This window comes from Nomascus leucogenys, chromosome 5 (genome assembly GCF_006542625.1).
Source record: "Nomascus leucogenys isolate Asia chromosome 5, Asia_NLE_v1, whole genome shotgun sequence".
NCBI classification, from domain to species: Eukaryota; Metazoa; Chordata; class Mammalia; order Primates; family Hylobatidae; genus Nomascus; species Nomascus leucogenys.
This window is the reverse complement of record NC_044385.1, coordinates 27106117-27129724: the sequence shown is the minus strand read 5'-3', so window position 1 is coordinate 27129724 and position 23608 is coordinate 27106117. Positions and strand designations below refer to the sequence as shown.

The 23608-nt window shown below is 39.2% G+C and overlaps 1 protein-coding gene, 1 non-coding gene and 1 pseudogene across 3 annotated transcripts in view; 2 read left to right on the top strand and 1 right to left on the bottom strand.

Moving 5' to 3' along the window:
• Positions 1-23608, top strand: part of IARS2 (isoleucyl-tRNA synthetase 2, mitochondrial) — a 54731-nt gene that overhangs the window by 28914 nt on the left and 2209 nt on the right. The window contains exons 13-22 of the mRNA XM_003265081.4: positions 2592-2694; positions 4130-4223; positions 11798-11906; positions 14466-14568; positions 15579-15704; positions 16662-16793; positions 17935-18041; positions 19556-19701; positions 20686-20876; positions 23249-23393. Of these exons, the coding sequence (XP_003265129.1) occupies positions 2592-2694; positions 4130-4223; positions 11798-11906; positions 14466-14568; positions 15579-15704; positions 16662-16793; positions 17935-18041; positions 19556-19701; positions 20686-20876; positions 23249-23393 (1256 nt within the window). The remainder of the gene's footprint in view (positions 1-2591; positions 2695-4129; positions 4224-11797; positions 11907-14465; positions 14569-15578; positions 15705-16661; positions 16794-17934; positions 18042-19555; positions 19702-20685; positions 20877-23248; positions 23394-23608) is intronic.
• LOC115835330 lies at positions 14819-14921 on the top strand. Its single transcript, XR_004030317.1, has one exon. It is a non-coding gene; the product is annotated as a small nucleolar RNA U13 (small nucleolar RNA).
• LOC100593100 lies at positions 21654-22093 on the bottom strand (annotated as a pseudogene). The gene has a single exon (XR_001115682.2). The product of XR_001115682.2 is annotated as a 40S ribosomal protein S15a pseudogene (transcript).

Genomic DNA, 23608 nt, shown 5'->3' with positions numbered 1-23608 from the left:
TAAGGAACCCTAAGGTGCAGAACAAATCATTTCTCAAGACCCACTGTGTATTTCTGTGAATCCAATTAGTGCTTCGAAAAAGATATGTGGTGTATGTATACATGGTTTTGGTTAATACTCTTTATCCTAACGTTTCTACCATATTTGCTAAATTAATATGAAATTTGAGGCATTTACTTTTACTTCGTTATTATTTTTATGTGTTTTTCCAATACATTTAAAACCGTTTTACTGTTTTATTTTACTCTTTACCTAAACTTGCCAGTCTAATGATAACATTGTAAAAAAAAAAAAAGGCAAAATGACACCCATTTTTAGAATTATTCTTTTTTAATGAGAATTTCCTTAGTATGAACAGTGGTATCAACTGTAATTGTGCGTATATGTCCATGTAAATGTACTTTACTAGTATCTCTCTTTTATGGTTGTAATCTTTTTGTTTTTTTTTTTCTTTTGGTCTTTAGATTTATTCAGATTTTTCTATTATACCATATTCATATTTTCTTAACTGAAAATGTTCTGGACAAACTATATAAAATAGTAATATGTAACTTAATACTATTGTCATATAACTAGGTAGTTATTACATAAGGTTTTTATGGTCTGATAACATAAAAGTTTATCTTTACTGTTAAAGTCCATCTAAAATGATTCACTGTCTTAGAAACATGCATTTATGCCCATTTTCCTTTCTCATTATAAGTTCTTCAAAGTACATGATGGTAACATTATACTTTTAAAATCTATCCTTCATAGAATACCAACTTAGTGATATCCAGCTTTTATAAGATACTTCAAATTTAAATTTGTAGAGCATATTTATTTATTTATTTATTTATTTTTTGAGACAGTCTCGCTCTGTCACCCAGGCTGGAGTGCAGTGGCGCAATCTTGGCTCACTGCAAGCTCCGCCTCCCGGGTTCACGCCATTCTCCTGCCTCAGTCTCCCAAGTAGCTGGGACTACAGGCGCCCGCCACCATGCCCAGCTAATTTTTTTGTATTTTTTTAGTAGAAATGGGGTTTCACCATGTTAACCAGGATGGTCTGGATTTCCTGACCCCGTGATCTGCCCGCCTGGGCCTCCCAGAGTGATGGGATTACAGGCGTGAGCCATTGCACCCGGCCTGTGGAGCATATTTAATTTATACTCATTTGATTTTGCTTTCCACAACAATTTTTGGTAAACACTTCATTTATCTGTGAATTATCAGGCCAGACCTGACATCAAATAATCAGTTTGAATAATGCTTACATAATATTTATTCAAATGTGCCAGGTATTGTTCTATGTGTTTTGTATTTATTAACTCAGTTAATATTCATAGGAAGTCTCTTAATGATGCTGTTACTATTTGTGTTTCACAAATGAGGAAACTGAGGCACAGAAATGTTAAGTGCCTTGCCCGGGTTCAAGTGGTGGAGCCAGAAATTAAGCCAAAGCCCCCTGCTGGCAGGATCCATGCTGTTGGCCATTATATGTACTGTGACTAAATGAAAAGCAACTAGAGGAAGCTGTAATAGCAACAAAGCTGCAATAATAAATTCAATATTCGAATAAATCAAAAATATGTTATTTTTGTGAGAAACTATAGTATGAATTTTTTTTCCCTGAGTTTAATTTTCAAATAATTTATTACTGTATATCTTCCCAAAGATACGACCAGTTCTGTTATTTATTTGATAGGGGTTGATTGGCTTTCTGTCATGTGTTAGGTACTGTACTAAGTTTTACATGTATAGTCTCATTTAGTTTGTAGTTGTTCTGAGGGAAGTGTCTAGGATTACTACAATGTTAAGTTTCATCAGGGGAGGGATCTTGTGTATTTTGCCAACTGCTGTATCTCTAGTGCCTGTGCCCAAGATGCTGGAGGTGTTCAATAGTTTCTGAACAATGAAATAGATTGTTCTTAACAGAAGGGAAAGCTAGGTCTTTAGAACGTGTGCATGGTCATATAAATACAAAGTGACAGTCAGAATATAAGCCTGGATATCTGTCATCACAGTCTCTGCTCTAGTATGGCATTGCATCTTATGCAGATGCCTGTGAGCAGGGAGGGAGTCCTGGAAAGTTATCAAGCAGAGAATTCGTGTGATAAAAGCAGTTTAGGAATGCATGTATTTCAAGGTCTGTTTTGTAAAGTAAAGGGATGAGGGTAGGGGGAAATACTCTCAGACCATTGATTGCATCAGTGTAGTTTTGAGGGAATGAGGTTGGACTGATACAGTGTCAGTGGGAACCACTGTAATCTTTCAAAGGTAGAACTGAGAGAATGTGTTGGTTTAATTTAGGCAGAAATCAGAAGAGGAAAGATAATTAGGAGGTTTTGAGTATAAGTACCTGGATAGAAAATAGATTAGTAAGAAATAGGTAAATCAGTAACGGAAACGGCCAGAAGCCTTTTTTTTTCTTTTTAAGGATATGTATAATCAATTTTTTATTTATATTGAATTTAAAATGATAGCAGCTTTTTCTTCAAACTAAGGTTTGAGGAAAAAGATAGGAAAAGAAATCACTATTTCTTAATTTTAAAATGTTTGTTATTCATCACAATAGTTAATTGGATAATTCTGCTATGTCCCCCCTGAAATAGCCAAACCATTGAGCATATTGTTAAACTAGTGGAACAGCACGGCAGTGATATCTGGTGGACTCTTCCCCCTGAGCAACTTCTTCCAAAAGAAGTCTTATCTGAGGTAAATTTCTGTTTGTATTTAACAGCCTTTGTATGTATTACAGGACTTAATGACAACATGAGAAATTCTTGAGAGTTAAAAATTTATCTTATGTAAAGTTAACAAATTTATTTACTGTAAATTAGAAGCTAATGCAGTTTGAAAGTAGACATTTTGTTTAACTATAGAAGTGTAGTATTTAAGGCTGGGCATGATGGCTCACACCTGTAATCCCAGCACTTTGAAAGGCTGAGGCAGGCAGATAGTCCATGAGTCCATGAGTTTGAGACCAGCCTGGGCAACATGGCAAAACCCTGCCTCTACAGAAACATATAAAAATTAGCCGAGCATTGTGGCATGCGCCTGTAGTCCCAGCCACTCGGGAGGTTGAGGTGGGAGGATGGCTTGAGCCTGGAAGACAGTTGCAGCGAGCCGAGATTGCATCACTGCACTGCAGCCTGGGTGACAGAGTGAGAGCCTATCCCCCTAAAACAAAGTGTATTATTAGGTCAGTCGCAGTGGTGCACACCTGTAATCCCAGCACTTTGGGAGGCCGAAGTGGGCGGATCACGAGGTCAGGAGATCAAGACCATTCTGGCTAACATGGTGAAACCCTGTCTCTACTAGAAATACAAAAAAATTAGCTGGATGCGATGGCGGGCACCTGTAGTCCTAGCTACTTGGGAGGCTGAGGCAGGAGAATGGCATGAACCCAGGAGGCGGAGCTGGCAGTGAGCCGAGATCACACCACTGTACTCTAGCCTGGGCAACAGAGTGAAACTCTGTCTCCAAAAAAAAAAAAGAAGAAAAAGTTAGCCAGGCATGGTGGTGCAACATGCCTTTAGTCTCAGGTACTTTGGAGGCCGAGGCAGGAGAATCGCTTGAACCCAGGAGATGGAGGTTGCAGTGAGCTGAGATCGTGCTATTGCACTCCAGCCTGGGCGACAGGGTGAGACTCTGTCTCAAAAACAAAACAAAACAGCAACAACAACAAAAAACAAAGTGTAGTATTTAATAAAGTAGTGGAATGTGAGGGTCAGTTGTTATCTCATTGAGGGCCAGGATTGATTGATGTTGACTGATTTGGTTGACTAAGCTCATGTAATTTACTGTGAGAGAACAGTGCCTAATGTTACATCAGGCCATTGTAGGATCTGTAGTAGAGTTAGCTGATTGTATCACACATTAAAATATCCAAATTTAAAGTTAATTTCAAGGAAATAAAAACCAATTCATATTACATTGGTAAATTTGTAATTCAGTAGCCACAGATAGTTTTAAATGTGAATGGAGGGAGTTGTAGTTAACTGTGAAATGCTTAAAAATACTGTAAATTTCATCTAAAAATGTGAACTTCATGGTTGCATTTCATTTTCTTAAGACTTTTGGGGTACAGTATTTGTTGTCTATATTGTGATCTTTGTGTACCTAACATGCTTTTACGTTATCTTACTAGGTTGGTGGCCCTGATGCCTTGGAATATGTGCCAGGTCAGGATATTTTGGACATCTGGTTTGATAGCGGAACTTCATGGTCTTATGTTCTTCCAGGTAATTTTTAAAAATAGATATATGCCAATCAAGAAGTTTTGAAAATATGGAATTGGTATTTAGAAGGGATCTATAATCAAAACCTTGTTTTGTGTGTGCTTTATTTAGAGATCTGCTATATTTTAGACCTGGAAGGACCCTTAGAATTTACTTAATCCAATGATTTCTAAACCTTTTTCTGTTTTTCTAGATGAAATTTCATTTAGAATTTACAATACAGAAAATAGTTAAAAATGAGAATATTTTTCCTCCTTTCAACCAGTTCACTCTCCTTGGCCACTTGGCAACCCCAGGGCACCCAGTTTTGTAAAACAAAGTTTGGAAGTCACTGAAATAGTCTGACCCCATCATTTTTCAGAAGAGAAAATGAAATTGACTTAGAGCCACATTAGGTGATGGTCACATAGTTTAACAGTGTCAAACTAGAACTCAAGTACCCTGATTTTCAGTTCTCATCTTCTATAGTACATTGCTTTTTGTGGCTTTTTCTCTTCTCTGTACAAATAGCTGACTAACTTTATACTTACTGATAATTAGGGAATGTTTTTGACTGATTGGTTAAAGAGAAATGAGAGACATTGGGCAGGAATTAGAAAGGAGTAGTAGGAGAAGGCACATATTAGAGGATGTGTTTAGATGCTTGAGAGGAAATATTTTTAAGGCAACTAAGTGAAGATAGAGTTCAAATGAAGAACAAGGCTTGTTATCGCTGTAAAGTTGGAGACAGGGATGAGATGTCACGGAAGCAGTGATGGATCACACAGTTCCTCACACTCCTACTAAGGGCCAGCTTTGGCCCGAGAGACCCTGTTTGCTTTCTGGAGTAAGGGTGTGTGGGAAAAGTAGCTTGTCTATGAATCGCACAATAGGATTTGTAGTAGGTGGATCTATTTCCTTCATTTAAGCCTTTCTTTCAGCTTAGGAAGTTTGAAAAACAAAATGCATGTAAATTCATGTTTACTCTCTATTACAGGTAAAATATGCATAATAATAATGGCCAAATATAAGTTAACATATTTTTATAATTTTTTTGTAGTGATTTTCAGAATTATTATTTCATAATTTTCTCATAGCATATTTGAGAGAAAATACTGCAAGTTTAGGTACTTGGTTTCCCTAAATTACAGTCATGTGTTATATAATGACATTCCAGTCAGTAGCAGACTACATATATGATGATGGCCCCACAAGATGATAATAAATTCGACTTCTGAACAACAGGGTTCTGACTGCACAGGTCTACTTACATGCAATTTTTTTCAGTGAAATGCAGATGGAAAATGTAGTATTCTCAGGATTTGAAACCCACATATAGAAAGGGAGGGCTGACTTTTCATATATGCAGGTTCAGCAGGGCCAACTGTGGGACTTGAGTATTCACAGATTTTGGTACATATGGGGGTGGGGGGCTGGGGGTTTGGTGGGTCCTAGAGCCAATCCTCTGCATATATCAAGGGATGACCACTGTATTTTTAATGTACCTTTTTTGTGTTTAGATATGTTTAGATACACAAATATGTACCATGTGCTGACATTGCCTGCAGTATTCAGTATAGTAACATGATGTGCAGGTTTGTAGCCTAGAGGCAAAACACTATGCCTTGTTGGCTAGGTGTAGAGTAGGCTACTATCCCATTGAGGTTTGTGTAAGTACACTCTATGATGTTCACACAATGATGAAATCACCTAAGGACACATTTCTCAGAGCATATCTCTATTATTAAGCAATGCATGACTATGTATTGAAAATGCAGGTCAGTACCACTACTTAAGGTAGTAGGAAGAAGAGTTTCCTGCTGGCACATTTTGGGCAGCATTCTGAGTTTCAGAAAAGAGTATGCCAATTGTGAAACAGTGAGGTATAGTGTATTTCAAAGTGTATTCACTGCTTTAGGCTTTGTGAGAATTAACGCTACTACCATTGTTGCTTTTCAGTTTCTGAAATGGTTTTACATTACCAAGTGCAGTAAGCGCACGTTGTATTTGGCGCTGTCAAGTGGGTTAAAGTGGGTTAAAATCCATGAAAACTGTCATTAAAATCTATCTGATAGAGTTTAGTCATAATATTTCTAGAGTGTGATTTTTTTTTTTTTTGAAACAGTGTCTCACTCTGTTGCCCAGGAGGGAGTGCAGTGGTGCGATCTCAGCTCACTGCAGCCTCTGCCTCTTGAGTTCAAGTGACTCTCCTGTCTCTGCCTCCTGAGTAGCTGGGATTACAGGCATGTGCCACCATTTTTGTGTTTTTAGTAGAGAAGGGGTTTCACCGTGTTGGCCAGGCTGGTCTCAAACTCCTGGCCTCAAGTGATCCATCTGCCTCAGCTCCCAAAGTGCTGGGATTACAGATGTGAGCCACCGCACTTGGCCAGAGTGTGATATTCTTAACCAAATAATTTTCACTGCAACAGAAAAATTTTAAATTAATTCATAATAATTGTACATATTATTGAGTATGTGTAGTGTTTTGATAGGTGCATTCAATATGTAATGATCAAATGAGGGTATTTAAGATACCTATCATCCCAAACATTTACCATTTCTTTGTGGTGGGAACATTTTATATCTTCCCTTCTAGTTATTTTGAAATATGCAATAAATGGTTACTATATTTACCCTACTGTATTAAACACTAGAATTTATCCCGTACGTGTAACTCCTTTTCTATCCCCATTAACCAAACTCTCTTCATCCCTCCCTCTCACCCTTCCCAGCCTCTGGTAACTGTCATTCTACTTTCTACCTCCGTAAGATCAACTTTTTTAGCTCCCACATATGAGCGAGAATATGGAGTATTTGTCTTTCTATGCTTGGCTTATTTCATTTAACATCATGACCTCCAGTTCCATCCATGTTGCTGCTGATGACAGGATTTCATTCTTTTTTAATGGCTGAATAGTATTCCATTGTGTATATTTATCACATTTTCTTTATCCATTCATCTTTGATGGATAGTTAGACTGATTCCATATCTTGGCTATTGTGAGTAGTGTTGTAATAAACATGGAGATGCAGGTATCCTGTGGATATGCTGATTTTATTTCCTTTGCATAAATACCTAGTAGTGGGATTGCTGGATCATATGGGAGTTCTGTTTTTAGTTTTTTGAAAAGAAACCTCTATGATGTTTTTTATAATGACTGTACTAATTTACATTCTCACCAACAGTGTATAATAGTTCCATTCTCTCCACATCCTTGCCATCATTTGTTACTTTCTTTTTGATAATAGCCATTCTGGGCTAACTGGAGTAAGATGATATATCACTGTGGTTTTGATTTGCACTTCCCTGATGATTAGTGATGTTGAACATTTTTTCATATATCTATTGTCCATTTATATGACTTCCTTTGAGAAATGTCTGTTCAGACCCTTTGCCCACTTTGTAATGAGATTTTTTTTTGTTGTTTCTTGTTTTTGCTTTTTCTTTATTTGAATTCCTTTATAATCTGAATATTAGTCTCTTGTCAGACAAATAGTTTGCAAAGATTTTCTTCCATTCTACAGGTTGTCTCTTCACTGTGTTGATTGTTTGATTGTTTCCTTTGCTATGCTGCAGCTTTTTCGTAATATAGTCCCATTTGTCTATTTTTGTTCCTTTACTTGTGCTTTTGAAGTCTTAGCCATAACATTTTTGCCTAGACCAATGTCCTGGAGGATTTCTCCTGTGTTTTCCTTAGTAGTTTCATAGTTGGGGGCCTTAGATTTAAGTCTCTCTTTTGAGCTGATTTTTGCATATGGTGAGAGGTAGGGGTCTATTTCCTTTTCTTTTCTTTCTTTTTTTTTCTTTTTTGAGACAGAGTCTCGCTCTGTCGCCCAGGCTGGAGTGCAGTGGCACGATCTCAGCTCACTGCAAGCTCCACCTCCTGGGTTCACGCCATTCTCCTGCCTCAGCCTCCCGAGTAGCTGGGACTACAGGCACCCACCACCACGCCTGGCTAATTTTTTGTATTTTTCGTAGAGACGGGGTTTCACCATGTTAGCCAGGCTGGGGTTTTATTTTCATTCTTCTGCACATGGATAGCCAGTTTTTCCAGCACTATTTCTTAAAGAGGGTGTCCTTTTCCCACTGTATGTTCTTGGTGCCTTTGTTGGAAATCAGTTGGCAATAAACAGGTGGATTTATTTCTGGGTTCTCTATTCTGTCCCATTGGTCTAAGTGTCTGTTTTTATACCAACACCATGCTGTTTTTTACTATAACTTTGCAGTATGTTTTGAAGTTGGGCAGTGTGATGCCTCCAGCTTTGTGCTTTTTGCTCAGTATTGTTTTGACTATTTGGGAGTCTTTTGTGTTTCCGTATGAATTTTAGGATGAATTTTCCGTATGAGTTTTTCTGTTTCTGTGAAGAATATCATTGGTATTTTGCATGGAACCGCATTGAATCTTTATTTATTTATTTGAGACAGAGTCTCGCTCTGTCACCCAGGCTGGAGTGCAGTGGCACAGTCTCGGCTCACTGCAACCTCCGCCTCCCAAGTTCTAGTGATTCTCCTGCCTGAGCCTCCAGAGTAGCTGGGATTATAAGCATGTGCCACCACCCCCGGTTAATTTTTATTTATTTATTTATATTTTTGAGACGGAGTTTCACTCTTCTTACCCAGGCTGGAGTGCAATGGCGCAACCTGGGCTCACTGCAACCTCACCTCCCAATTCTCTTGCCTCACCTTCCCAAGTAGCTGTGACTGCAGGCATGTGCCATCACGCCCGGCTAATTTTGTATTTTTAGTAGAGACGGGGTTTCACCATGTTGGTCAGGCTGGAATTGAACTCCCCACCTCAGGTGATCTATCCACCTCAGCCTCCCAAAGTGCTGGGATTACAGGTGTGAGCCACTCTGCCTGGCAATTTTTATATTTTTAATACAGATGGGGTTTCACCATGTTGGCCAGGCTGGTCTCGAACTCCTGACCTCAAGGGATCAGCCCGGCTCAGCCTCCCAAAGTGCTGGGATTACAGGCATGAGCCACAATGCCTGGCCACATTGAATTTTTTTTTTTTTTTTGAGGCGGAGTCTCACTCTGTTGCCCAGGCTGGAGTGCTGTGGTACCATCTCGGCTCACTGCAACCCCCACCTTCTAGGTTCAAGCAATTCTCCTGCCTCAGCCTCCCGAGTAGCTGCGACTACAGGTGTCCACCACCACGCCCGGCTAATTTTTTGTATTTTTAGTAGAGACGGGTTTCACCATGTTAGCCAGGATGGTCTCGATCTCCTGACCTCATGAGCCACCTGCCTCGGCCTCCCAAAGTGTTGGTATTACAGGCATGAGCTACCGCGAGTGGCCTGTTGAGGATTTTTGTGTCTTTGTTCAACAGAGGTATTGGCCTGTAGTTTTCTTTTTTGTTGTGTCTTTGCCTGGTTTTGGTATCAGGCTAATGCTGGCTTTGTACAGTGATTTAAGAAGAGTTTCCTCCTCTTCCATTCTCTGGAGTAGTTTGAACAGAATTGTTGTTGTTCTTTATATATTTGGTAGAATTCAGCAGTAAAGCCATCTGGTCCTAGACTTTTCTTTGTTGGGAGACTTTTTGTTACTTATTCAGTCCGGTTACTCCTTACTGTTCTATTTCTTCCTGGTTTAATCTTCAGAGGTTGTATGTGTCCAGGGGTTTATCCATTTCCTCCAGGTTTTCCTATGTGTTAGTGTACATTTGTTTATAGTAGTCTGTGATGATCCTTTGTATTTCTCTGTTGTCTGTTGTATGTCTCCTTTCTCTTTTTTTTTTTTGAGATGGAGTCTTGCTCTGTCGCCCAGACTGGAGTGCAGTGGCACTGCATCTCACTGCAAACTCCGCCTCCCAGGTTCAAGCAGTTCTCTGCCTCATTCCTCCCAAGTAGCTGGGGTTACAGGTGCCCGCCACCATGCCTGGCTAATGTTTGCATTTTTAGTAGAGATGGGGTTTCACCATCTTGGCCAGGCCGGTCTTGAACTCCTGACCTCGTGATCCACCCACCTCTGCCTCCCAAAGTTCTGGGATTACAGGCGTGAGCCACCGCACCCGGCCCCATGTCTCCTTTTTCATTTCTGATTTTGTTTATTTGGACCTTCTTTTCTATTTTCTTGGTCTAGCTAAAGATTTGTTTTCACTGCATATGCATTTACCTTCTTACATTATCTCAGACTTTCCTGGCTGCACAGATTAGGTTAAACCCTTTATTTTCCTCTTGATAACACCTATCACAGTTATTTCTTTTCCTTTTTTTTTGAGACAGAGTCTCACTCTATCGCCCAGGCTAGAGTGCAGTGGCACAATCTCTGCTCACTGTAACCTCCACCTCCCGGGTTCAAGTGATTCTCCTGCTTCAGCCTCTCAAGTAGCTGGGATTACAGGTGCCCGCCACCATGCCCAGATAATTTTTGTATTTTTAGAGATGGAGTTTCGCCATGTTGGTCAAGCTGGTCTCGAACTCCTGACCTCAGGATTTGCCAGCCTCCACCTCCCAAAGAGCTGGGATTACAGGCGTGAGACACTGCACCTGGCCCCATCACACTTATTTCTTGCTTAACATAAAATCTACCCTACTAGATGTCAGCTCCAAGAATGCAGAGTCCAGATTTCCTTCCCCAGGGTCTAACACAATGCCTGCTATATAACAAGTGCTCAGTAATATTGATGCAATTGAATTGGTTTGATTCAGTTATTTAAATTTTGTTTCCCCACCTCCACTCAGGTAATCTTTCTTACATAAAGATTACAACACAATCTTCAATCTTAGGATACAAGGACAAATCATAATTTTACAGATAAAAGGGATTATGGGGGCTTTGAGAGTTGTGAGTTTAGATTTAAAATATGGATGTAATCTTTATCAAAGATCTCATGTTACTTTTTTTGAAAACCCTTTTATTTTGAAAAGTCATAAGGTATTATAAAGAATTACAGCATGCTCTTCATCTAGAATTTCCCAGCATTAACAGTTTACTACATTTGCTTTATATATCCTCTCTGTGTATATATATGTAGAGGAAAAGTTGCATCTTTTATCTCAATATTTTAGTATATATTTCCCCAAAACATGGATAGTCTCTTAACATAACCAACACAGATACCAAAATTAGGGAATTAACATTGATTCCATACTGTTAACTGTCTATAGAACTTATTCAGTTTTACCCAATAACATCCTAGGTGGAAAGAGGAAAAAAAAAGGACCCAAGATCTAATCTGAGATCACATGTCACATTTAATTGTCATGTCTCTCTAGTTCTTGTTTTGTGTGTTTCATGACATTTCTTGACATTCATGCAGTACAGGTGTATTTTGTAGGTTGTCTCTCTGGGTTTGTGGGGTGCATTGTCGTGATTAGATTCACGTTACGCATTTCAAGTAGGAATATCACAGAAAGGATACTGTGTTTATTTCAGTACATCATTTCAGAAGTCACGTGATACACCTCTGTCCCGTTACTACTGGTAATGTGTAACTTTGGTCATTTTCTTGGTTAAGGTGGCATCTGTCAGTTTTCTCTATTGTAAAGTTACTTCCCTTCCTCCCCACTAATTATTATTAGGAAATATATTCTTTTTCTATTTTAATTAACTTAAATTTCTGGGTTTTTTTCTTTTAATACTTAATTTTGAGGTCCTGACCAAAGAGCAGATTTGTACTTGGAAGGAAAAGACCAGCTCGGGGGTTGGTTTCAGTCATCCTTATTAACAAGTGTGGCAGCAAGGAAGAGAGCACCTTATAAGTAAGTATTTATGCCTGAACCAACCTGCTGAGTACCTGCCAGTGTGTGAAGCACTATGCTGAGTACTATAGAGATGATAAGGCACCCCTCATGATTGCTTACAGTGTCCTGTAAGAATTTGAAGTAAAAAAAAGAGAAAGGAAAAAGGAGACAACACCAAGGTGTCTTGTGGGTGTGATGCAGATCATAACTCCTTGAAGAAAAAGTCAGCATTGACTGGAGTAGTTGGGGAAACTTATGTAGTTTTTTTAAAATTTTTTTTATTTTTTTTTGAGAAAGGACCTCATTCGGTCACCCAGGCTGGAGTGCAATGGGTGTGGTCAGAGCTCACTGCAGCCTCCATCTGCTAGGCTCAAGCAATCCTCTTGCCTCAGCCTCCTGAGTAGCTGGGACTACAGACGTGCACCACTACACCTGGCTAATTTTTAATTATTTTTAGAGATGCATTCTCCTCCCATTGCCCATGCTGGTCCCAAACTTCTGGCCTGAAGCAGTCCTCCTGCCTTGGCCTCCCAAAGTGGTAGGATTATAGGCGTGAGCCACCATGCCTGGCCTAGAACTAGATCTTGATCTATGGTAAAACTTCACTAGGAGGAATGTAGGGAAGGATCTTCGAGGTTGAGAGAAGACAGCCTGAGTGCAGATGTCCTTTATATTTGTAATATCCATAGTGGCTAGTGAACTGAAACATTGCTTTCATGAATTTTATTAAATTAGGTATTCTCATTTAGTACACATAATTACTTTTTCAAACGTGTAGGTGAAAGTACTAATCAGAAAGATTCCTAAATAGCTTAGCTTAAGATTGTGGCTGTCTTAGGATAAAAACCCATCCCAGAACATTTTACATGTTTCTTTTTTTTTTGAGATGGAGTCTTGCTCTATTGCCTAGGCTGGCGTGCAGTGGCGCGATCTTGGCTCACTGCAACCTCTGCCTCCCCGGTTCAAGCGATTCTCCTGCCTCAGCCTCTTGAGTAGCTGGAATTATGGCACATGCCAGCATGCCCGGCTAATTTTTGCACTTTTAATAGAGACGGGGGTTTCACCATGTTGACCAGGCTGGTCTTGAACTCCTGATCTCAAGAGATTCACCCTCCTGAGCCTCCCAAAGTGCTGGGATTACAGGCGTGAGCCCCCACGCCTGGCCCTTTGCATGTTTTTTGTTTCTTAACATGCGTTTTAAAGACCAATAAAAGGGCAGATCCTATTTTTTTCAAATTGTCTTTTGAAAATAATTTTGAGGTGATAATCTGTTCTTTTTTTTTTTTTTTTTTTGAGACGGAGTCTCGCTCTGTCGCCCAGGCTGGAGTGCAGTGGCGTAATCTGCAAGCTCCGCCTCCCGGGTTCATGCCATTCTCCTGCCTCAGCCTCTCCGAGTAGCTGGGACTACAGGCGCCCGCCACTACGCCCGGCTAATTTTTTTTTGTATTTTTAATAGAGACGGGGTTTCACCGTGGTCTCGATCTCCTGACCTCGTGATCCACCCGCCTCGGCCTCCCAAAGTGCTGGGATTACAAGTGTGAGCCACCGCGCCCGGCCAATCTGTTCTTTTTAAGACATACTTTTTCCTGGTTTCATTTTTTCATGAAAAATTTTTTTTTTTATTTTTAGTGAATTATATAGTTTTTCCGCTATCACCACAAAAGGTTTTATAACATTTCCAACACACTAAAAAGTTTTCTCATGCCCATTTGTGGCTAATCTCCACTCCCACCCCAGGGCCCCTGGCAACCACTGATCTCCTTGCTGTCTCTATAGTTTGCTATTTCTAACCTGGTTAGTTTTAATGATAAAGTCAGTACATAGCAGAAGCTTAGAAAATAATCTGTTTAGTGATGAAAATATCTAAAGTTTTCCTTTGTGTAAGTCTAGAGTTAACTATTTAACTATTGTGATACATGAGCTAAGAATGACTTTTTTTGTTTGAGATGGAGTCTTACTCTGTCGCGCAGGCTGGAGTACAGTGGGACGATCTCAGCTCACTGCAATCTCCGCCTCCTGGGTTCAAGTGATTCTCATGCCTCAGCCTCCCGAGTATCTGGGACTACAGGCACATGCCACTATACCCGGCTAATTTTTGTATTTTTAGTGGAGACAAGGTTTCACCATGTTGGCCAGGCTGGCCTTGAGCTCCTGGCCTCAAGTGATCTGCCTGCCTTGGCCTCCCAGAGTGTTGGGATTACAGGTGTGAGCCACTGCACCCAGCCGAATTTGACTTTTAAGGAAAGGTTTCGGCCGGGCGGGGTGGCTCATACCTGTAATTCCAGCACTTTGGGAGGCCGAGTTAGGTGGATCCCCTGAGGTCAGACGTACATAGGAGAATCCCTTGAACCTGGGAGGCGGAGGTTGCAGTGAGCCGACATCATGCCATTGCACTCCAGCCTGGGTGACAAGAGTGAGACCATCTCAAAAAAAAAAAAAAGAAAAAAAAGAAAAAGTTTTATTCATAATCAGTCAAGAAAAATCATATTTTTGTGTCATATTTTTAAGCTGTACCTAATCTTCAAAAAGATAATTATAATTGTATTTATCATTAAAATAGCTGATTTGTCCCTTTAGGACAGTGATTGTTCATGGATTTACCCTTGGAGAAAAGGGAGAAAAGATGTCCAAGTCTCTTGGGAATGTCATTCATCCTGATGTTGTCGTTAATGGAGGACAAGTAGGTGATTCTCTAAAATGTATTTTATTTTCGTTTTAAGGATCTTAAATTGGCAGCCAAAGCCCTTAATATAGTTACTTCAATGTAAAAATAAAAACTATCTTTTATACTCTCAAATAACACGATTGCAATGAAAAAGGCAGAGGCTGGGATTGTGGTCCTTTTAACTTATTTCAGGCCTGACTCTCCAGTTAGGTCCCAAACCGCGTTGTTTCATTTTTAATTGTCTGAGAGCCTTTAAAATGTGTAGATCCTTTTGTGATTCATAAGCGTGATGATCGGGTTTTCGCACTATTGTGTGAGGTGTGCCTCCCTCAAACCGTGTTACAGTGTTGGCACATTGCTGTCTGAAGTGGAAAAAAAATGTATGAAGTGTTAATTGTATAGTTAAATGGAAATGATAAAAGGAAAAATGAGATTGCAACTTCTAAGTGCACATTTCATTATTATATTGTTGAAAATTATACACTTTAAAGCAGGTCCTAAATGTACATCAAATCTGAGGTTGCTGATAATTTGGGGGGGTTTTTGGAGCTGCTTTTGTGAAATAAATCATTTGTCTGTTTTTTTTATTTTTTAACTCCTGTAGCTTTTTACTGCCCTCCTAACATCCTGTGACCATTCATTGTTTTGTGTACAGAGTTGCTAGGAAATAGTGAAAGGAAAAGCAGTCCTTCCTCTTCCCCTCCCTCATTGTAGAGACCTCCCTGACACTACTGTGTGTCTAACCACCAGCTCTAATAGATGGAAACAGACATGACCAGGGAAGAGATTAGGTATGAGCATTTGTGCGTTGAACAAGATTGCAGAGCACGCTCTTTCTTTTTCCAGTTTCGTTTTTAGATACAGCCTAATTTGAGATTGTTAGCCCGCATTTCATTACAATGCTAGTATAGTTTATACTTACATTGTGCTCAAAAATTTCTGAATAGGAGCTTTACCTAAAACATTTGTTCGGCTAATTGGAATTGAAAGCCATTGTGTTTATATATTTTTTTCTCAATGAAAAGGATCAAAGCAAAGAGCCTCCGTATGGTGCTGATGTCCTTCGCTGGTGGGTAGCTGATTCCAATGTCTTCACCGAAGTTACAATTGGCCCATCCGTACTCAATGCTGCCAGAGATGATATTAGCAAGGTTAGAACTATTATTCTTCCTATTTCTAAAGGACAAGTTTGTCAAATCATTGTTTTAAAAAATGAGACACATTTTGTTTGGCACTGAAAAAAACTGAATGAAAACAAGTTCTTCATATATTGTGAGATTTTAAGAATCTCCTGTGTTGGCCAGGCACGGTGGCTCATGCCTGTAATCCCAGCACTTTGGGAGGCAGAGGCAGGTGGATCACAAGGTCAGGAGTTCGAGACCAGCCTGGCCAACATAGTGAAACCCTGTCTCTATTAAAAATACAAAAATTAGCTGGGCATGGTGGCGCATGCCTGTAGTCCCAGCTACTTGGGAGGCTGCAGGAGAATCGCTTGAACCCAGGAGGCGGGGGTTGCAGTGAGCCGAGATCGCACCACTGGACTCCAGCCTGGCGACAGAGCAAGACCTTGTCTCAAAAAAAAACTCCTGTGTAAATTTATTTGTTTCAAAACATTGGTAGTAATACCAGTAATTTTATATAATTTGTATATAATATCCTTTATATTTTATTAATATATAGAATGTAATATAGCATAGTATAGATTATATTAATTTTGTATACTTTTATATACTCAATAACCTTTCACATTTTTCCATGTATCTTTATTTTCACCTGTGAAGCAAGTGAAATAACATTATTCTGACCCACACACATGAATAAACTGCGCTACTGAAAGGTGATTTGCCCCAGCGTAATAAAGAAATGTAATGAAAGTTCAGTCCTTAGGCATAAAATCCAGTGGTTGTTCCTATAACCGGGCTATAGGAATAAGAGTTTATTGTGTACTTTCTGTTTTTTATTTTTTTACATTTGTGGTCTTATTTGGAATGATAATAAAAATACCCCATTAAGAAAATGACAAGAGTTAGTAATAAAATAACTTTTCAGTGAAAATTGAAGGCACCATTAAATTTTTTTAACTGCATATTTTTTCTTCCTATGAATAGCTTAGGAATACACTCCGCTTTCTTTTGGGAAATGTGGCTGATTTCAACCCAGAAACAGATTCCATCCCTGTTAATGATATGTATGTCATAGACCAGTACATGCTACACTTACTGCAGGATTTGGCAAACAAGGTAAATGTAAATTAATAAACTTTCGGAAACTAGAAATATCAGCACTATTGTAGGTTAAAATTTTAGTTTTATCTGAGTGGAACAGACCTTGCTGGAAATAGTAACTATAGCACTCTTGAAAAAGTTATACTTGCTAAATTCCACACATTCCCAGGTTGTCCTTCGGTATAAAGTGTTATCATATCTTTCAAGTTTCTCAAAAGATTAGAGAAATATGTCCAGACTTCCCCTCGGACCAGATTTTTCTCTCATGATTAGCTCTATTTTTCCAACAAGAAGGAATAAAGTGGAGTTATACTTCATTTATCTGCAAATGTGCTCCTCATAATAAAGTACAGAAATAACCAAAATGGACTATCCTATTTGTCTCATAAGATACTTGCTCATTTTTATATAGACTTAAATAATTTGTGTTTTCTGGCTGGGCATGGAAACTCACACCTATAAATCCTACCACTTTGGGAGGCCGAGATGGGAGGATTGCTTGAGGCCAGGTGTTCAAGACCAGCCTGGGCAACAGAGCAGGAACCTATCTCTACAAAAATTTTAAAAATTAGCCAGGCGTGTTAGCGAGTGCATGTAGTCCCAGCTCCTTGGGAGGCTGAGGCAGGAGGATCGCTTGAGCCCGTGGTTTTGAGGCTGCAGTGAGCTGTGATTGTGCCACAGCACTCCAGCCTGGTTGACAGAGCAAGACCCTGTCTTTAAAAAAAAAAAAAAAAAAAATTGTGTTTTCTCACAATTGGAAAGGTGTTTGCATTAGTGTACCCTTAAGTCAGAGGTGTACATACCAATTTGCCCAAATCAAAAATAAATGAGGCATAAATGAAGGAACACTAATGAATTGTTGGTAACTTCCACTGTTTGCTGTTGTTAAAATGGTGTGATTTTGTTGTTTACAATCTCATTCTTTCCTTAATTAATGTCCTTTCATAGTTTTCAGAGTAAAATAGTATTTTCTGAGTGTAGTCAAATGTGTTATCCAGAAATGACATTTGGAAGATTCCCAGGAGTTCTTGCATATTGCCTGTTTTGTATTTGTCTCTTTGAAATAATTTTTGAAAGGAGCATATTTTGCTTATGATGACTTACATTTTCATTTGCCTGTTTCAGCTTCCAAATTTATTTTGGCTTTGTTCCCTAGATTACCGAATTATACAAACAATATGATTTTGGAAAAGTTGTTCGGCTGTTACGGACGTTTTATACCAGAGAGCTCTCTAACTTTTATTTCAGTATAATCAAAGATAGGTATGTATGACTAAATATTAAAATGCTTGACAATGGCCAGGCGTGGTGACTCACGCCTATAATCCCAGCACTTTGGGAGGCCGAGGTGGGTGGATGACATGAGGCCGGGAGTTCGAGACCAGTCTGGCAAAATACAAAATACAAAAATTAGCCGGGCATGGTGGCACATGCCTGTAATCCGAGTCACTCAGGAGACTGAGGCACAAGAATCGCTTGAACCTGGGAGGCGGAGGTTGCAATGAGTGGAGATTGTGCCACTGCACTCTAGCCTGGGCGACAGAGCAAGATCTCGTCTCAAAAAACAACAACAAAACCTCAGCAAATATTTTTTGAGTGCCTACTTGTGTTTGGCAATCGTCAGGGATACAGTGATGAGCAAGATGGGCAGTGTTGTGCAGTTATTAAGATTGGGTTCTGGGCCGGGCGCGGTGGCTCATGCCTGTAATCCCAGCACTTTGGGAGGCTGAGGCTGGAGGATCACAAGGTCAGGAGATCGAGACCATCCTGGCTAACACAGTGAAACCCCGTCTCTACTAAAAATACTAAAAATTAGCCGGGCATGGTGGCAGGTGCCTGCAGTCCCAGCTACTCGGGAGGCTGAGGCAAGAGAATGATGTGAACCCGGGAAGCGGAGCTTGCAGTGAGCCCAGATCACGCCACTGCACTGTAGCCTGGGCGACAGAGCAAGACTCCATCTCAAAAAAAAAAAAAAAAGATTGGGTTCCAGAGTCAAGTCTGAGTATAAAGGTTAGCCCTCCCGCTTACTAGCTTTCTGATTTGGGGCAACTTATTCTGTAATCTGTTTCTTCATCTGTAAAATGGCTATAGTAATACTTACCTCGTGACTGAGAAGGAAAAGCAATAATGTGCTTAACGCTGTGCTTGATAAAGTGTTCAAAAAATCATCACTGCTAATATCAGATGATGAATGTAATGCTTGTTCTCAGGAGTTCTCAAATCCTGAGGGGAAGAGAGAGATATATATGTGCAATTATATGGTAACATTGTATAATATTAGCAGAGTCCTTGTAGAAGAGGACTTGATGCCAAGTCTTCATCTGTTGCTCCAGTGCGCAGGTGACGGTCCCATCTTTATGGTAATGAGTCCAGTTTGAGGCGTTAGCCTCAGCCTGTCAGCACCCCAAGGACCTTGCACATAGGGATTATAACTCCTGCTCCTTCCCTTAAAACACTAGTAGCATTGTAGTGCGTGGGAGCCACATGTTAAATACCATCAACTAACTTATTCATAGTCCTTTAATACAGGAGTCTAGACCCTAGTTGTCATCCACCTGAGAAACAGAATGAGATAGCGTAGCCATGAGTGCTTTCAAGGAGGTGGGTACACCTGGACAGAGTAAAATTGTAGGAGAGTGTATTGTATTCTTTAAGTAGACGATGATTAGAGCCATAGGATTAGCCACTAGGAATAAACTCAACCTGAGGCAGGTCCCATCTTGGTGACTATAATGTATAAAGTATTGTCAACTGCTGAATAAGTTGTTCTTGTTCAGGCTCTATTGTGAAAAGGAAAATGACCCCAAACGACGCTCTTGTCAGACTGCATTAGTTGAAATTTTGGATGTAATAGTTCGTTCTTTTGCTCCCATTCTTCCTCACCTCGCTGAAGAGGTGTTCCAGCACATACCTTATATTAAAGGTAAGGAATACTTCGTTTATTCTCTTAATGAGAAATACCCCTGATAAAGTGCAACTTCTACTTTTATCTGCTTCATAAAAGGGGCACTTACCCATTTACAGTGACTGCTGTGTGACACAGTGTGTCTTGGTCATGTATTTGTTTCTACACCTGTTTGTAGACGAGTAGGGTAAATTTCAGAATTCTGTGCTTTCTGAAATGTATTAGCAGCTTGACAGTGTCAAGAAATCACCTTTTTTCTGAAATACCTTTATAACTGTTCTGAAATGGCTGGCATGGTGGCTCACACCTGTAATCTCAGCACTTTGGGAGGCTGAGGTGGGCAGATCACTTGAGGTCAGGAGTTCAAAACTAGCCAGGCCACCATGGCGAAACCCCATCTCTACTACATGCGCAAGGCATGGTGGTGGTGGGCGCCTGTAGTCCCAGCTACTTGGGAGGCTGAGGCAGGAGAATTGCTTGAACTCGGGAGGTGGAAGTTGCAGTGAGCCAAGACCATGCCACTGTACTTCAGCCTGGGCGACAGAGCAAGACTCTTTCTCAAAAAAAAGTTCTGAAATATATTTTAGGTTATATTGAAACAAAATATAGTGCTTTTGGTGAGTTTTATGATAGTTGTTTTCTTCTGATTGTATTAAGTTTATAAAAATTAGAAACTATAGAAGTGTAGAAAGAGGGGGAAGTCACTTATAATCTTACTACTGATAGCTGTTAATATTGGGATATTTCTATTTTTTTCTAAGCATCCTTTTTTTTCTTTGAGATCTTATTATATATTTTCTCTTTTGTTTAAATGTAACAAATATTTTCCAATGCTGATATAAATGTTTTGTAAATAATTAGGATGGATCCATAATATTTCATCACTTGATTACCATAAATGACAATTCTTATTTCCCATTAATGGTAAGTATTTAATGGTTATCGCTTCATATACATTTTAGGATGTTTGTAAAGCAGTTTACTGTTTTTGTTCTTCTGAAGAGCCCAAGAGTGTTTTCCGTACTGGGTGGATTAGTACTAGTTCTATCTGGAAGAAGCCCGGGTTGGAAGAAGCTGTGGAGAGTGCGTGTGCAATGCGAGATTCATTTCTCGGAAGCATCCCTGGCAAAAATGCAGCTGAGTACAAGGTTGTCATTGTGATAGAACCTGGACTGCTTTTTGAGATAATAGAGGTATGCAGCAATACGTACCTTTTGAAATGGTGTTAGTATCCTAGAGCTTTGCCTGAAATTTGCTTTTAAAATGTGTCTAAATTAATCAAATAACATTGGGTTATGTGTAACTTTACTATGCAATTATTCTATTATGTTCCTTTTCACGTACTTTTTCACTTTTAAATATCTTTTAATAAATTAAGCAAAGTCAATGCACATTTAAAAAAATGTGTCTAAATTAAAAAAAAAATTAATTTAGAAATTAGGGTTTACGTCTTCTAATCCTGATATTGTCACTGATTCTTTGTTTCCTACTTCACCATATTCTTTTCCATGTCTTGTAAAACATGTTCTGTGCATGTAACACATACATGTTACTGTGTAGGGACAGGGAAGGAATAAATAAAGTTCTGTTTCAAATGAAAAGCCTCAGGACTATTTAGAAGACAGGTGACATATAAATTGATTGTGATCGTCTTTGAATGTATGAAAATTGGGAGTTTTGTATTAAGGGTCAGGTTTCCTGAGAATTTCATCCATCTGTACCAGCTTCAAAATAAACCCAAAAAGAGTTTCCATTTTTATTTTGTGAAATCTGGAGAAAATTCATTTTCTCCAGCAAGTTACCACATGTATTTCAAAGCATTTATCCTATTTTTATTTCCAGAAGGGCCATCAGAATTTTATTCTTGGGAGTTTTAGGGGTTGATTGGCCAGATTGGCTTATAGCTTAACATGATGATGTGATTTTTCTCCAGTCTAAATGCTTAAGAATAGAATTGGCAATGAATATAATTTTTTTTCCATGAGGCATTTTATTTGTAAATATATGTATTACATCCCTAGAAAAAGAATCCCAGGATTTTCCCTCCTGTGTGTTTTCATCTTGCTTCTTCATGGTCCATGATGCTAGCTGAGGTTGTCAGTACAATGAAACCAAACTGGTGGGATGGAAGCAGATTATTTTGCCATTTTTCTAGATCTTTGAGTTGCACATCAAATCTGGGGCTGATCTCTCCACACTTGTTTAGCCTGCCTGTGAGGTTCACAACAATTTTCCCAGCTCTGTGATCATCAATGATTTCAAATTCGCCAATGTAACCATGCCTCATCACCACAGTGAGAAACCGGACGATGACTTTGGAGCATGGCCTAATAAGCACCTGGCTTTTGCCTCTCTTTTCGGCATTGTTGATGCTCTTGAGAGCATCAGCCAGGACATTCATGAGCACCATTGTGGCGGTGCAGAAAGACGGTGGAAAGAGCTATATTTTAAAAGTTTTATTAGTGTCAGTTTTCTAAAAAATATCCATCTTATTTTGTATGATAAGCTCAATTTAAATTTTTAACGATGTAATTAGCATGATTAAGATTTGAGCTTGAAATAGCTAGTAGGTATAATAGATGAGATGTTCCCATTTTAAAATTTAAAACTTGGGAAGCTGTTCATTTTACAAGTAAGGAAGTTAGGACTGCTGAAGCTGTGACCTAGCCAGGGTAACACAGCCTAGTCCTGGCCTTTTTTCCTACATACTATGTTTCCTTTGACTTCAGGCTTTCTAAGTAATGAACTGAAAAGAAGAACAGCTTGTTTGGATCAATTTTATTGGCAAAGATACTTTGGGATTTTCAAAAACATGAATGTATTTTCCTTAGGAATCTTACCAAGTAGCTGTCAGATGGAGTCCTGGTTCTATCCATTACTAATTGCATAAACTTGTTAAAACCAAATTAATCTCTTTGAGGCTCCTGTTTCTCATGGGCTTTAGTTTTTAAAGGAATGTCTGTGTTGGTTAGCTTACAAACTCACTTTGAAGATCAAAATTACAGAGAAAAATGTGTTCATCAGACAAATTCAGTCTACTTCATAAGCGTTCTGCGTATTGTTCAGATTGCTACTATCAGTATACATTACTAAAAGCAGGTACCTGTTGAAATAGTATTTTAGCCCCTCACCCAATGATACATGAAAAAAAAAAAGGCTTTGAGGCTGACAGACCTGGGCTTGACCTGCAGTTCCACCACTTATGGGTTGAGAATCTTGGGCAAGTTAACTTCTCTTTGCTTGTTTCTTCATTTGTAAAGTGAGGATAATAAACACCATATAGGTTTTTTTTGTGTGTATGTATGAGACAATTAGAAATAAGAGACATCTTAGGGTCTGGCAAAATGAAGTGCCTGGTATTCTCAATAAATACTATTGATGGAAATATTTAGTTAAAACCTTTTATGCTAATTAGGATTGATGCATTTAATGGTGTTTGCTCAGGATGCAATGGTATACCAGAAGGTTCCTCTCTAAATGTGAGATTTTATAGTGTTTCTTTTTATAACCTCAGTTTATGGTACAAATTTAACATAAACGGTAACTTTCACATGCTTCCTTCCAGATGCTGCAGTCTGAAGAGACTTCCAGCACCTCTCAGTTGAATGAATTAATGATGGCTTCTGAGTCAACTCTACTGGCGCAGGAACCACGAGAGATGACTGCAGATGTAATTGAGCTTAAAGGGAAATTCCTCATCAACTTAGAAGGTAAGAAGGAGGTGAAAGTAACAAGTAACATCTGGAGAATTGAGTAATTATAGGTCATCTCCAACTTTCCAGTGGACTAGGTTTATTCTAAAGGTAGATATGTACTTGGAATACATCTTTCTATGGAAATAATATAAACAATTGCCAAGTTTCTAAGCCCACTCTTAAAACTATCTTACCTGATGATCTTGGGAACTGAGGGCTAGGGACAGAAG